This window comes from Balaenoptera borealis, assembly GCF_965194805.1.
Source record: "Balaenoptera borealis genome assembly, chromosome: 10".
Taxonomy (NCBI): domain Eukaryota; kingdom Metazoa; phylum Chordata; class Mammalia; order Artiodactyla; family Balaenopteridae; genus Balaenoptera; species Balaenoptera borealis.
The window spans coordinates 86,309,424-86,322,694 of NC_138874.1; the positions used below are offsets into that span (position 1 = coordinate 86,309,424).

Below are 13,271 nucleotides of genomic sequence, written 5' to 3' on the forward strand. Positions count from 1 at the left end.
AATTTTGAGGACTATTCTGAAGACTTGTGTTGCCTGCTTTTGTTTTGTATTACTGCTTTTGTTTTTTAACAGAACTTCTGATTATTGTTCTGATAAAATGACACAGCATCAAAGAAAACGAAAAATCAGCTTTGAATGCAGAGATTCGATTGGAAAAATGGTGCCTGCCAAATGAGTGATTAGCTTAGTTAGAAACCAGTGTAAGTAGTGTTTAAAATCCAGCCTAGCATTTTAGCTCAAAACACTGTATCTCTCTGAATCATGGGGAAATTACAGCCTAGGAGCAGATGGTAAGGTGAGGGTTAATTTATAACCTCGCTCTTGAGGTAAGCAGCACAGTTTTCATGAGGGAAAAATGGCATTTAAATATTCAAAGATCTTTTAAAAAATTCTCAGCTCTTTAAAAGTTTTTGCTCCCTAGAGCTTTCTAATGTGGACTTCTAGAGGACTTGTTAAAGGAAAATGAGAAACAGTTCTTCTGAGATGGAAAAAAAAAAACCCAGCATGGCTTGGGCAGTTAATCCGTGTATTTTGAAAGTTAGAAGAAGTAGGAAAGAGAGGGGTGGGGGGGTGAAGGCAACAGAGAAGTATGAATGACTGAACCTTCTTAAAGTTGTTTCTTACTTGGTGTAAATGGAAAAAGAAATCTCCCCCATATCAGGCTAGCACAGGGCAGGGGCGTCTCCGTGAACTAGCTTTTCATTTTTCCCAGTGTCCACAGGATCCAAGTCTGACACGTGGATTTCAGTCCATTGACTTTCAAGTGGGCAAACTGAAGTTGCACAGATTCATCTGAACACTAGCAATTAGGACAAGTTCCAGGGGATGTATAATTTATTCTTTTAATATTTAATGTTTGTCCTGCAAATCTAATGGAAGAAAATTTTACCTACATTTATGAATAAAAAGAATAGCTGCTCCCATTATTAAAAGCCTAATAGTAACTGGTAATTTACTAATATTGCCTCACTTAATCCTTGCAAAAACTCCTGGAGGTACGTAAATATCTATCTTAGAGACAAGGAAATTAGGGCCCAGGGAGGTTAAGCAAATTTGCCCTTAGCCACACCGTGAGAAAGACAAAGCAGAAATGGATTCAAGGTCTTTCTGACCCCACTTCCCTACCTATGCTGCCCCTCAGCCCTGTGATAGGGATGGGGCTTCGTTCTACCCTCATCTGCCCAATCCTGGGGAGAACTGTGGCTATTCCATTATCATTTTTATTAGGGAAGAGGCAGGGGAGGGTGTTCTTTTGAAACTCGAGTCACGCACTGCAGTGCTGGCCAGGCTGACTTCTAGCCCTTGAAGCCTTTGCTCTACTTTTCTGCAACATGCCCCTCCCCCCCCCCCGTTGACATTTAAGCAAGTTTTCTGAGTTACCCCACCACACGCCTAGCTTTCCTCCTGCTCTTCTCCAGGGAAATGGGTAAAACTAAGTCACTCTTGCTACATCTTTCACTTGCTGCTTCTTGTACCTTCTCCTGGCAGGCTAAGTGTATACTGGGACAGGTGGAGATGCAGCTGGAAATACAATGAATGGGAAAACCGGGTGTAAGGTTCACCTTCTGCATTTCTATACACCAGAGCTGGCCAAATATGTGTGTGTTTAACCCTAGTTGAGACACATTAAATGAAATGTTCCTCAAGTTGTCTATGAACACAGACCCCATCTATGCATGAAATCCTGCTTTCACTACTTCTCCAAGCATCCTTTCAAAGAACGTCCTAGTGGGCTCAGCAGAGCCGGGATCTTGTGATTCCTACTTGTGGTGGAGCCACACGCTGTGTCCTTCAGAGCCCCAAGCAGCAAACATCAAATCTTGGCAGCGATACCCAGAACTTCCTGTGCCAGTGACTTCCAGAAAACTCTAACACTAAGCAGCATTTACTGGGGGTGAACAACTCACTCCTGAGCCCTGAAGACCCCTGCCGGGCTTTGATGTTTACACACCAGTGATTGCCCTCTGGGCTTTGGCAATCTGTTCTTGGAGGCTGCATTTGGGGACAGCTACTCCCCTAAAACTGCCAGGAGGCACATAATTGCCTTTCCAACCACAGTAACTTTAAATAGACTAAAAAAGACTTCTTCAGTTTTTTTTTTTTTTTAAAGAATTTATAATAATCTTAAAGACACTGGAGAAAGTGCTGTTTGTTCTATAAAAAGTGTGTAATTGACCAAAATGGGATGACTGACAAAAAAGCAGTATTTGCATAATTGCTTGCCTATATCAATTAAATTTCAATTTTATGCATTTGTTAGGCCTTTAAACTTAAAATTATTTTTCTAATATCAGTGGCTCATTTTTAACACAATCTTTTTCCACTGCTCAAATTAATCCCTTTTCCTGCTTTACCCCACACACTCAGGAGGAGAAAGGATAAAGGGGTCGAGATAGACACACACACACACACACACCCACCCAACAAACAAAAATGGTCAAACAAAAAGGTACACAGAGGTGGGTATCCAGGCTAGGTGGGATTGGGGAGGAAGAATAAGAGAAAGGGGGAGTGGGGCAGGAGGGTCAGGAAGAGTCCAGGGAGCTTGGGGGAACAGCCCCCAAACCGTCTATGTTCTGGTTAGAAGCAATCAAATTCTAAATAATGCAAAAAAGATCAATATAGGCTGTTAGAGTAGCTACAGAAGACAAATTCAGAAAAAAAATCAAATGTGAGGAGTAAAGAGAACGAGGTGGCACAGGACAGGAATGAAAGGAGCAGAGGTCTGGGAGGACCAGGGGGCTGCAAGACAACTCACCGGCCTCATCTCCCGGGGCGTCCCTCCCTCGAAGGTGGAAAGGGACTAACTGCTCCTCTCTCTTAACTATCGCGCAGGTCAGACTTCTGCGCTTGCTAAGCAGAGGACTTCTGGGCGGCTCTGGTTAGGGGAGCAAAGGTGATGGCTGCGAGCACTCAGCCCCTCCTTCGGGCAGTACTCGCTGCAGTTCAGGCACAGATCCTGGCCAGGCATCTTTACGACAGAACCATTTGCTCGAATTCAAGCAAAATAAGGCTATTCTCAAAAATCCTTTAAGGCCAGTAGAGGATTATCTTAAATATAGATATGCTTGGGAAAAATCAGCCTCCTAAATCCTTGCCTTAGTGCATCCCCATCTAGGAACGGGGAAGAAGCTCAGTGAGACTGACCACTATGACGTGATACGTCACCACAACCTGAGCACGTCCTGAGGTTGTGTCTTGAGTCACTTCACCAGGAGGTGGCAGTGGCCACCATCAGCCTGACAGCAGTGGAAGAGGCATCCAAAACGAAGGGAAAAAGCTGGGCTCTGAGATTTCACCCTTGGCTGATAGGACAGCCCTTTATCCTGACAGGACCAAATGGGTTCTCACTGGCATGGACCACAAAGTAATACACCAGTTCCTCGGCTTTGCTGATTTGGAGGCATCATTTGAAAATATCTCCCGCTTTCTTGACATGAAGCATGTCAAGAGAGCCAGCATCATCTGGCCATGTTCAGAGTAGAAAAGCGAGTTCTTTTCAATCTGTATTCCCCACTCTCATTCTATATTCAAATCCCCAAATTTGCACTGGCGAGTATCTCCTTCCATTTTTGGAGGATGAAAAGGGTGGCATTCCTCCACTGCAGTGGTTCTCAGCCCTGATCATGTGCCAAATTACTTGAGGAGCTTTCCTAACCTCATATTCCCGTATGCCACACGGGGAGACTCTGGCTCAGCCGAGCGAAGCATGACTGACTCAGAAGCAGGGCAAGCTGGATGCCTGGAGTTAGGCATCAGAGAGCCCCTGGCGAAGGGGCCAACCAAGAACACAGAGTGCAGCAGGAGAGGGAAAGGAATCAGCAGAGGAAATAAAAAACCCATGTCTGGGGGACCCCAGAGACCTGGGTTTGAATCCTGGCTCGGCCACTTGCTGTGTGATCTTCCACAAATTAATTAACCTTTCTGAGCCTCATACACTTTATCGACAAAAATGAGGACTCACCTCATAGGGTTGCTGGGAGGATGAACACGAGATAACAATTATGATGCACCCAGCATGGAGCCTTGTATTCAGTAAGGGCTCAAGAGATGGCAGTGCCAAGCACAGTCACTGCAGTGGTTGTGCTATTACCACTATTAACAGGATTCCACCACAGGGCTATTTCCTAAGGATGGAGGCAGTGGAGGGCTTTCTGAGGCTGTTTCTCCACAGCATGTCCCTCTGGCTCCTGCTTCAGGAAGAAACCATGGGCAGGATGTCTGAAGACTCAGTCTAGCAGCCCTTCCATGGTCTGGGTGCAGCAGTGGGTGGCATTGGCTCTAGTCTCTATCAACATCCCCTCTCCCCACGCCCACAACCAGAAAGACCTAGTGGCATCTCAGATGCTGGGAAGGGACATGTGCCTTTAAGAGAGAGACTGGAGTGTAATTCACAGACAAGTAGCTTTGGGTCAGAGAGGAAGGAATGATGGGCAGGAGAGGGTGGGTCAAGGGAAGGTTTAAAAGAAAAAGAAGTAAAGTTATCCCCAATGGATTTCTGGTAAATTCTTTTTATTTTTGATAAGCCTTCTAGGGACCAGGGTATATAGAGAAATTATACGAAATAAGTCTTCTGAATTCATTCTACTCTTCCCAAATTTCCTAGCCCTAATTCCTCCCAACGACCCCATGAGATAAAGAATAATCAGGCATAACCGTTGCTCCTGTCCCATAGAGTGGTCTCAAAGATTATAAAATGATTAGAAGTGACTGCACCTTGTTGGAATTTACAGGCTTCTTTAAAAGTACATTTTAAATCTCACTGATTAAGACATGATAATTCTATTTGTCTTCTGAAAGTCTGGCCAGAAGTTTACTTTTTCACTGTAGCTGAGGGCGGGGGTGGGGGATGGTTGCTAAGCTTGACACAAACTTTCACATAATCCTTCACTATTTAGGAGAATCAGCTTTGAGACACTTAGAAATGTCTTTTTTATACTGTATAATCAACTAGAATTTAGACAAAAAGCAGCAGCCCTTAGGCTAGGTTTTGATAGGTTTATTGCAAATAATTCTAGTTTCAAATTCTGAGTTCAAACAAAACAAAAAACCCAGCAGCAACAACAGTCTTTTCCCCGAAGGGGACAGACTCCAGAATGACAGCTCACATTTCTCAGTAAATCTGTCTATTTTTTAATGCTCATTAAAAACTATGCGTAGAGGCTGCCTCGGTTAGGTGCTAATCCATCTTTAACACCCTTCTTTGAAAGGGATAACTCCTTCCCATGTTAAGAAGAGTGTGCAGAGCCCAGGGCCACCGACTGGTAGCACGGGGCTGGAGTAGTACCGAGGGCAGGGCTGAGGAGGACCTGCCAGAACTCACAAACATCTAAACCACAAACCTGAGACTCTCTCATTACTTTAAAAAAATTAAAATGAAAATAACAATTCTTTAAAGTGAGCTAGCTCAAAGATTTCACTCGTTTGTAAAAAGCCTTCATCTAATTGAATACATCTGTGATCTACTTCTGAATCTGTCATCTAGGCAAGAGCGGGGGCGAGACAGAACCTACCCTGTTTTTAAAAAAATCTCCAGGGAAGAAGACTTCTTAGAAACTTGTGTTGAAGTCTAATCATCTTGGTTATTATGAATCTTTTATATCCAATCTAATTTTCTTCCTCTTTATCCTTTAAGATGATTTCTTCCTTTTTGGTCTTTGAAAATAAAAACTGGTAAGGTCTGCTTCCTAAATTATAAGTGAAAACTTATCATGTCATCCCTTACTTTTTTTTTCCTTTTTTGGCTGTGTTGGGTCTTTGTTGCTGTGCCCATGGTTTGTCTAGTTGCAGCCAGCGGTGGCTTCTCTTGTTGTGGAGCACGGGCTCTAGGCATGTGGGCTTCAGTAGTTGTGGCTTGCGGGCTCTAGAGCGCAGGCTCAGTAGTCGTGGCGCACGTGCTTAGTTGCTCCGCAGCGTGTGGGATCCTCCCAGACCAGGGCTTGAACCCGTGTCCCCTGCATTGGCAGGAGGACTCTTAACCACTGCGCCACCCTTAACCACTGTCCCAATCCCTTACTCTTTATGCCTCGTGGTAAAATAAGCCCGACTTGACGTGTACCACCAAGCAGACGGTATCGTCAGCCAGGGTTGCTGGGTGCTGCGCCTGATGACATGGCAGCTCTGGGTGTGAGGCCAGAAGGCAAAACCCTGTCTTCAGCTCAACAGCCAGACTGACTGGAAGCTGTTGGCACTGCCTGCGACAGGCCTAAGGCATTCTTCCAGGCTGATGGGAGTCACTGTTTTTCTCCACAGGACTCCTCCAGGTGGCCTTCCTCTGCCCACGTCTATGGGATTCTACACCTTCACGCATGCTGTGTGCTGGTCATCTTCCCTAGAAAGGAATCCTATCTTATGAGTGGGTTGGGTTCTCCAAGTCCAAATAAAGCACAAATCAAAAAACTGCATTTGATCAAAATTACCCTAAAAAAGTTTCTCACTCATCCAGTTCAGTTGTTTCTGAAGCAATGCTTTTTGGCTAGAATCAGCACCCCAAGAGCAAAAAACTAGGTTATCCCACACCAGATAGACTCTTGCTGGAAGGAGGTCACTGATTGAAATGAAATCAACAGCTTTTAATTTTTTAAGTATCAGTTCCTTCCGTAGACTTTTCTTTTTGTTCACAATAGGCCCCAGGCATGAAAGGGTTGGAAACCACCGACTAGCACATCACAGGGAGACTAAAAATGGAATATGGTATTTTAACTAAAACTGTATCTAACACATCTCAGCGTGTCATCGCGTATATGTTAAGTGATCAATAAAAGTTTGGTGAATGACTGAATGGACGACTTCACCAATGATGAGAAGGGCTGGGCAGGATGGTTTGCTGAGCTAATTAGAACAGAGAAGCACTTGAAGAGGGGACTGCACTGGGCTTCATCCCTAGAAAGAACTCTGCTTCTGAGGTCCAAAGCCTTCACTCAGCAACACTCTTCAGGCATGTGCTAAGGACCTACTGTGTGCCAGCAAGGTTTTCTGGGGCCTTCTGGACACGTGCTCTCACAACTGCCACCACGCTGGACACAGTACGATGAAGTAGCCTTGTCTAACTCCCTGCCTGACGTGAACTTGGGAGAAAAGAGGACATATCTTATTCACGGCACTGTCCTCAGTTCCGAGGACAGCATGTGGCACACAAAAGTGCTCAATACTACTTGAATGAATGAAGCTCAGAGCTCTCAACATCTCATCCTAGAAGAGCATTTAATCAAAGTGCCTCCTGCCTACCCCACCCACTCCTCTCTTTCTGGGTCACTCATCTAAAAATCAGACAATCCTTGCAACTAGAATAATTCTCAGGATGTTGCCCTTCACTCACCTTTTAGAACCTTCTTTGACACCTAGGCTATTTACCCCAGAAAAGAATATCTTTTAGATACAAGTGTGGCCATCCTCCCCCAGCAGGTCCAAATTCCTAGCCAGCTCTTTCATGAAAAGGTTTCTAGCTTGGTCAAAACCCTTATTCTCAAGGGCTATCATCTCTCACCATGACTGAATCCTATACCTGGATAGGTCTTGGGGAATTCCCCACCAAGGAGATATACCTGGAGATACACCTAGGACAAGAGGGGCCCAGTGGAGAGTTAGTTGCACATATGGGAACCAGGTAATGTTTCTCTTGCGGACGCTGGCACGTCTACCTCCTGCCCATGAGCCATAATGACTCAGCTTCCCCGAGTCAGTGCGCCGCCACCGGCATCACGTGACCACCCCCAGATACAAAGCCCTGGGTATCTGAGTACAGGCAGCTTTTCCCAGAGCCCCCACATGTTCAAAGTATCATAACTAAGTCACACTGGTTACCCCATTAATCTTGTAAACTCTGAGGGAATAGGATTAAAATACCACCTGGATAGACTCCTGTTACACAGTCAGCGAGGAGCAAGAGAACGCCACAAAACACAAGGTTAGAGGGAAGCAAATGATGGGGAGAGAGCTCTTAGCCACCAGGAAGAACCCCAAGGCGAAAAAGAAAGTAACAGGATCGGTACAAAGAGAGGCACATGATTTTCCTTTAATTACCTTCAGATTTAGGACTAGGAGTAGATGCAGGAAACTGGTAGGTAGGAGTGTAAGGGTTGTCCTCTGCAGCAGAGAAAAGCAGTGGATTTTCAAACCATCCACTATGGAGTGGAGGAAGTGACAAATCTCCAACTGATTCTTTCAAATGACCCATTACCTATTTTAGTGTTATTAAAGCACACGGCATCACACTTGAAAAGAGATTAATGAATTAGAAAGGACTTGGTTATTTTAATATGGCACATCATGCAAATCAGTGAAATAAAATGTCTGCCAACCAAAAATGACTATAAAAACAAAATCTAAAAGCCAAATCTTATTCCTAAAATGGAACTAGAAGAATTAATTGAAGGCTAGGACAACAGATACACTGTCTAAGTTCATGGTACCTTCAGAATTTTGCTGGATTTCAGGAAGTTCAGGGAATTGGTACGTAGGGAAATAAGGGTTTTCTTCAGGAGTGTCTAGGCAGAGGAGCAGGTTTGGGAGAGAGAATAGAGGAAGATACAAATGGAGAGAATGAACGAATAGGAATCCACACACAATTCAGGCTCCTTGAATTCTGGAACATACTAAGCTTCACCAGGGATGAAAGAAATTCAAATTGCTTTTAAAAATCCAGTCCTTTTGCCTGAATTACTGAGACACGTCTAAAGACACAATATCATTTCTCTTCTTGGACAAAGAATTACATAAATACAGTCTCCGATAAGCAAAAGGCATTTAGCACAAAGCTTCAAATTTTCACCTTTTATGGGCAAAAAATATTAAGTATGCTAATAAATTGTGTGTAAAGAAAACAACTGTCATCAAATGATTTTTTTAAAAAAATCAAAGCTTGTGCTCTAGACATTAGAATCAGGGCAAATTAGTAGATTCTTAATTTTTCAAATACCTCTGCCTAGGGCAGGTAGTTTCGCTCAGAATCTGTAATTTAGGTTGAGTTATCATCTATAATATATGAGAGGACCCATGCTGCCTGAGGGGCAGAATTACATATTTTTCACATATGCACCTGTGTCTCGGCATTTGGGCCGCCAAAGCTGGATCTAAAGGTGAGAGACACAGATTGCTGGGGAAATGGACATTGGCTTTAGGAAGTGACCAGTGGAACTGACACCATCTGATCAGACAGCCAGCATCACCACCATGACTGAGCTCATCTACCTCAAAAAGAGTGAATTTACTCTTGGCTCAGAAACACTAAATACTGAGCATCTCAAAATTTAGAAACAAGTTGAAGAGGGGTACCCCCAGGTTCATTCTGAACACTGCAGGAGCTAATTAACAGTGATGTTAGCTGGCAGCCACAGCTAATCAGAGAGACTGGTCATCTGCGGCATACGCTGACCAGACAATGACCAGACGCTTTTCCTTTGCCTTCGCGTGTCTTCTGTGCCAGGCGGCCAGACTGGATTTGGCCACAGGGAAGGACAGGATGCTCTGCCCGCAGGAGGAGTGGTACCCTTCCCACAGTGAAGCTGCATCCCTGCCCAGCAGCTGAGTGGCGGCACAGGCGGGTGGGAGCTGTGGGGCTTGCAACCTGCCTGAGCACTGGCCTGGGGTTCTCCCGCCATGCTGGGTCCCCTGCTGGCAGCCCAGCAGGCCCCTGATTTGGAAGCACTACTCTCCCAGCTTGAGCGGGCTTTGTTGTGTCAGCTCTGGACTGGCTCTCAGGGCTCCCTGCCAAGTGCTGGCTCCCCTCTGGGGAAGATTATTTTTCACATTAACACCGTCATACAGGTGCACCATGCGTCCTACTTCACAAGGCAGAATTTGCTCTCATTTGGACCCTGCCACATCCCTCAGAGGAAGGGGAGGGGAACAAACACAAAGAGAGAGAGGTACGTGATTGGCCCATGGTCACATGAGTGCTTGGGGGACTGAACCCAGACGAGAACACTTTTTAACTCCCAGTTCACGCCTTCTCAACTTGCTCTGCCTACAGGGCAGTCATGGGCTGACACCGGGAGGTGCACCTAAAGCCAGAAGCAGGTGGGAGTCGAAGCTGCTCACATCCCAGGCAGGCAGATGCTAAAGAACGCAGGCAGAGTGCTGGGCTCAGCCTGCTGCATCCCCAACATCTGGGAGGGAGGACTTGAGAGCCGACCTCAGCTCCCACATGTGAGGCAGGCGCACAAGCTCTCCCGCCCTCTCTGCTCTGAAGGTTCATGGCTGGGCTCAGGCAGGCCGGGCCTAATGAGGTCAAGCTGCAGGGCCCAGTCTTCCGGGCCAAGTGAGTTTAGGTCCTCACCGCAATAGTCAACATATGGGCACAGCACAGCTTCTACAAATGAAAATCAATACCTCTGTTTAGTTTGTGGATCTGCTTAAACATGGTCTTGTACCAGTCTTTTGATCTCTCGGTGTTCTGGAGAAAAAGAGTAAAATAAAATGGAAATCTCAGCACATTTCAGAACTTCCATGATTACGAAAGCAAAATGCAAAGTGACAACATCTCAAGTCAAAACTCATATAATTCTATACATCTTTGTGATCTCACATGGAAATCTTTTAAATGCAAAACTGTTGAGAAAGAACAGACAAACCAAGGGATTCAGACCTGAATCTGCGGGGTACTATTGGGAGGCAGGTTTTGAAACCAGTGGACAAGGATCCACTTGAAATGTGTCCATTCTTAGGTAATTTTTAGAGAGAACCTCTCTCCATATATAGATGACTAAACTGAAGTAAAGTCTCCTAGAAATGTAAGAAACAAGGAACATATGCTATCACCCATTTCAGGTTACTCTGTAGAAGTATATCTAAGCCACCTGCATAGGGCTAGATTTAGAATGTATACATTAAAACGTAACCCATTATAGCATCCAACGCCAGAGAGTTTCCATCCTAACCACAAAGCTGGGTTGTTTTTTAAGATAAAAATAAAACAAGGAAGGAGACAGGTGGTTAGATCAGATACTTTCACTCCCACCTTACAGATGAGAAAATGTGATACAGAAAGTCAAAGTTCACAGAGCAGGTGAGCGGGAGGGCTGCCCAACAGGATGGTTAGCGGGAAGGGTCTGCTCTGTCACCCACAGGTTGTGCAATCCTGGGCAAGTAATCCCGCCTGAGTCCCTGTTTCCTCATCTATAAGATGGGAATGATATTAGTACCTACCTTGTACGGTGAATCATGTTTAAATGAGATAATGCATTAGGAAACGAACACTGCGATCATTATTAGTAATAATTCTTTCTACTACTTATTATTATTATTGGAATACTTATTATTCCTTAGGACAACAATTCTTTTGAGGCTTAGCCCACTGCTGTTTCTATCAGCCTCCCCCAAAGGGACACAAAAACCTGTCCTTTGCTCAATGGAAATCACAGAGAAACACATCACAGCCAGTGTTCTGGTTCTGGCACATGGAGAGGGATGGGGTTCACCCCAATCCAGGTTCAAATGTGGGGCTTCTCTGGGATCCCAGGGCCTGCAGGAGGCTGGCGGGCCTGCACAGCGGGGAGGGCTACGCCAGGGCTGCCACGAGACCCACCCTGTTCTGAGGCCTTGCAGGCTGAATCCACCGTGTGTCCCCGCGAGTCTCCCACTCTCCCTGGATGACGGGCTATCTCCCATCCAAGGCAACTTCTTCCTGAACGCGTGGTGGCAGGGACCCTGAGCCTCGCACTCTTCCCAGGGTTCTCTAACCCTGGACTACAGCACAATAACGAAGGAGACTGGGAAACACTGCCCACGACCTTCTCCTCTTGAACACACACATGCCTGAAGCCTCTCAGAAGTTCTGCCGCAGAGAAAGCAACCTGCCTTTGTTCCACCCAGCTTTCCCCCACATTCATTGGACCATGAAACCCTTTTCTCATGGATTTAGTAACAGCTAACATATGCTTTGGGAAAAGCTGTCGCCCAGCTCTTCGACTCTCTGCAGGCCTCAGTGGGCTTAGAGAGAAGGCAGTGCTGAGGACCCTCCTTTTGAGGTCTCTGCCACCCACAGACGGGGTTCACATGGACCCAGAGGTGGACACCCATCACTGGCTCAGGACAAAGCCCAAGAAGGACTTGTAGGTCGGCACTCGTACCCGGAGTGGGATGCCCACATCATCCATGGAAACATCGCTTAGGTCCTGAGTGCTCTTTGCCACCCGCCTGCTGTCATCCTTCACCTTCTTCTCAGCAGCCCTGCCAGGGGAGGTGGGTTTTTCCTGAGTTGGTGCTGAGTCCTGCTCTCCCACTCTTCTTTCCGAGACAGGATCTGGAAAAGAAAAGCAATCATTAGCTCTTCTGGTGGCTCCAAAGCAAATTCCCCACAAACAATCCAGCTAGGGTAGAGTGTGTCTGCCAATTCTCAATTGCAAGGAGTTGTGCTTAGAGCAGGGGTCAGCAAACCATGGCCCAGCCCCCGGTTTCTGTAAATAAAGTTTTATTAGAACACAGCCATGCCCTTCGCTTATGTATTGTTTACTGCTGCTTTGGAGCTACAACGGCAGAGCTGAGTAGCTGTGACAGAAACCGTATGGCCAGCAAAGCCTAACATATTTACCATCTGGCCCTTTTTTTTTGTTTAGTATTCATTTTTTATTTATTGGATGAAAGATTAGATTCTGTAGTGTTTTACCATTTTCAAAAGTTTCACACACATGATTTCATATAATCCCATAATAACCCTTTGTCCTCCTACCCTTACATTGCCCCTCTCCCCTTCTTCTTACCCCACTGGGAACCACTAGTTTATTCTCTATACCTGGGTCTGTTTTTTTGTTTTATTCACTAGTTTGTTGTATTTTTTAGATTACACATATAAGTGATATCATGGCAGTATCTGTCTTTCTCTGACTTATTTCACCAAGCATAATGCCCTCCAAGTCCATCCATGTTGCTGCAAATGGCAAAATTTCATTTTTATGGCTGAGTCGTATTCCACTGTATACATACCACATCTTCTTTATCCATTCATCTGTTGATGGACACTTAGGTTGCTTCCATACCTTGGCAACTGTAAATAATGCTGCTATGAACATTGGGGTGCATGTATCTTTTCAAATTAGTGTTTTTGTTTTTTTCAGATATACACCCAGGAGTGGAATTGCTGGGTCATATGGTAGCTCTATTTGAGGTGTTTTTTTTTTTTTTTGAGAACCCTCCATACTGTTTTCCGCCCATTAGGCCCTTTTAAAAAATGTGCGGACAGTGTGGCAAGTGCCCTGTAGAGGTCTGTACTTGGTGCTCCAGACATCCAGGTAGTTCTGACTTTTCTAGGAAGTCAGGGAGCAGGTAAACCACAC

At 45.3% G+C, this 13,271-nt stretch overlaps 1 protein-coding gene across 50 annotated transcripts in view; it reads right to left on the reverse strand.

Annotated features, from left to right (window-relative positions):
• Positions 1–13,271, reverse strand: part of SORBS1 (sorbin and SH3 domain containing 1) — a 241,433-nt gene that overhangs the window by 66,795 nt on the left and 161,367 nt on the right. For 32 of the 50 annotated variants that reach the window (XM_082406464.1, XM_082406460.1, XM_082406437.1 and 29 more), the window contains 4 exons: positions 12,069–12,241; positions 10,330–10,393; positions 8,412–8,486; positions 8,023–8,085 (listed from right to left, as the gene is read on the reverse strand). In XM_082406464.1, coding sequence (XP_082262590.1) covers positions 8,023–8,085; positions 8,412–8,486; positions 10,330–10,393; positions 12,069–12,241 — 375 coding nt within the window. The remainder of the gene's footprint in view (positions 1–8,022; positions 8,086–8,411; positions 8,487–10,329; positions 10,394–12,068; positions 12,242–13,271) is intronic. The other 18 variants (XM_082406457.1, XM_082406450.1, XM_082406449.1 and 15 more) reach the window with 2 other exon arrangements.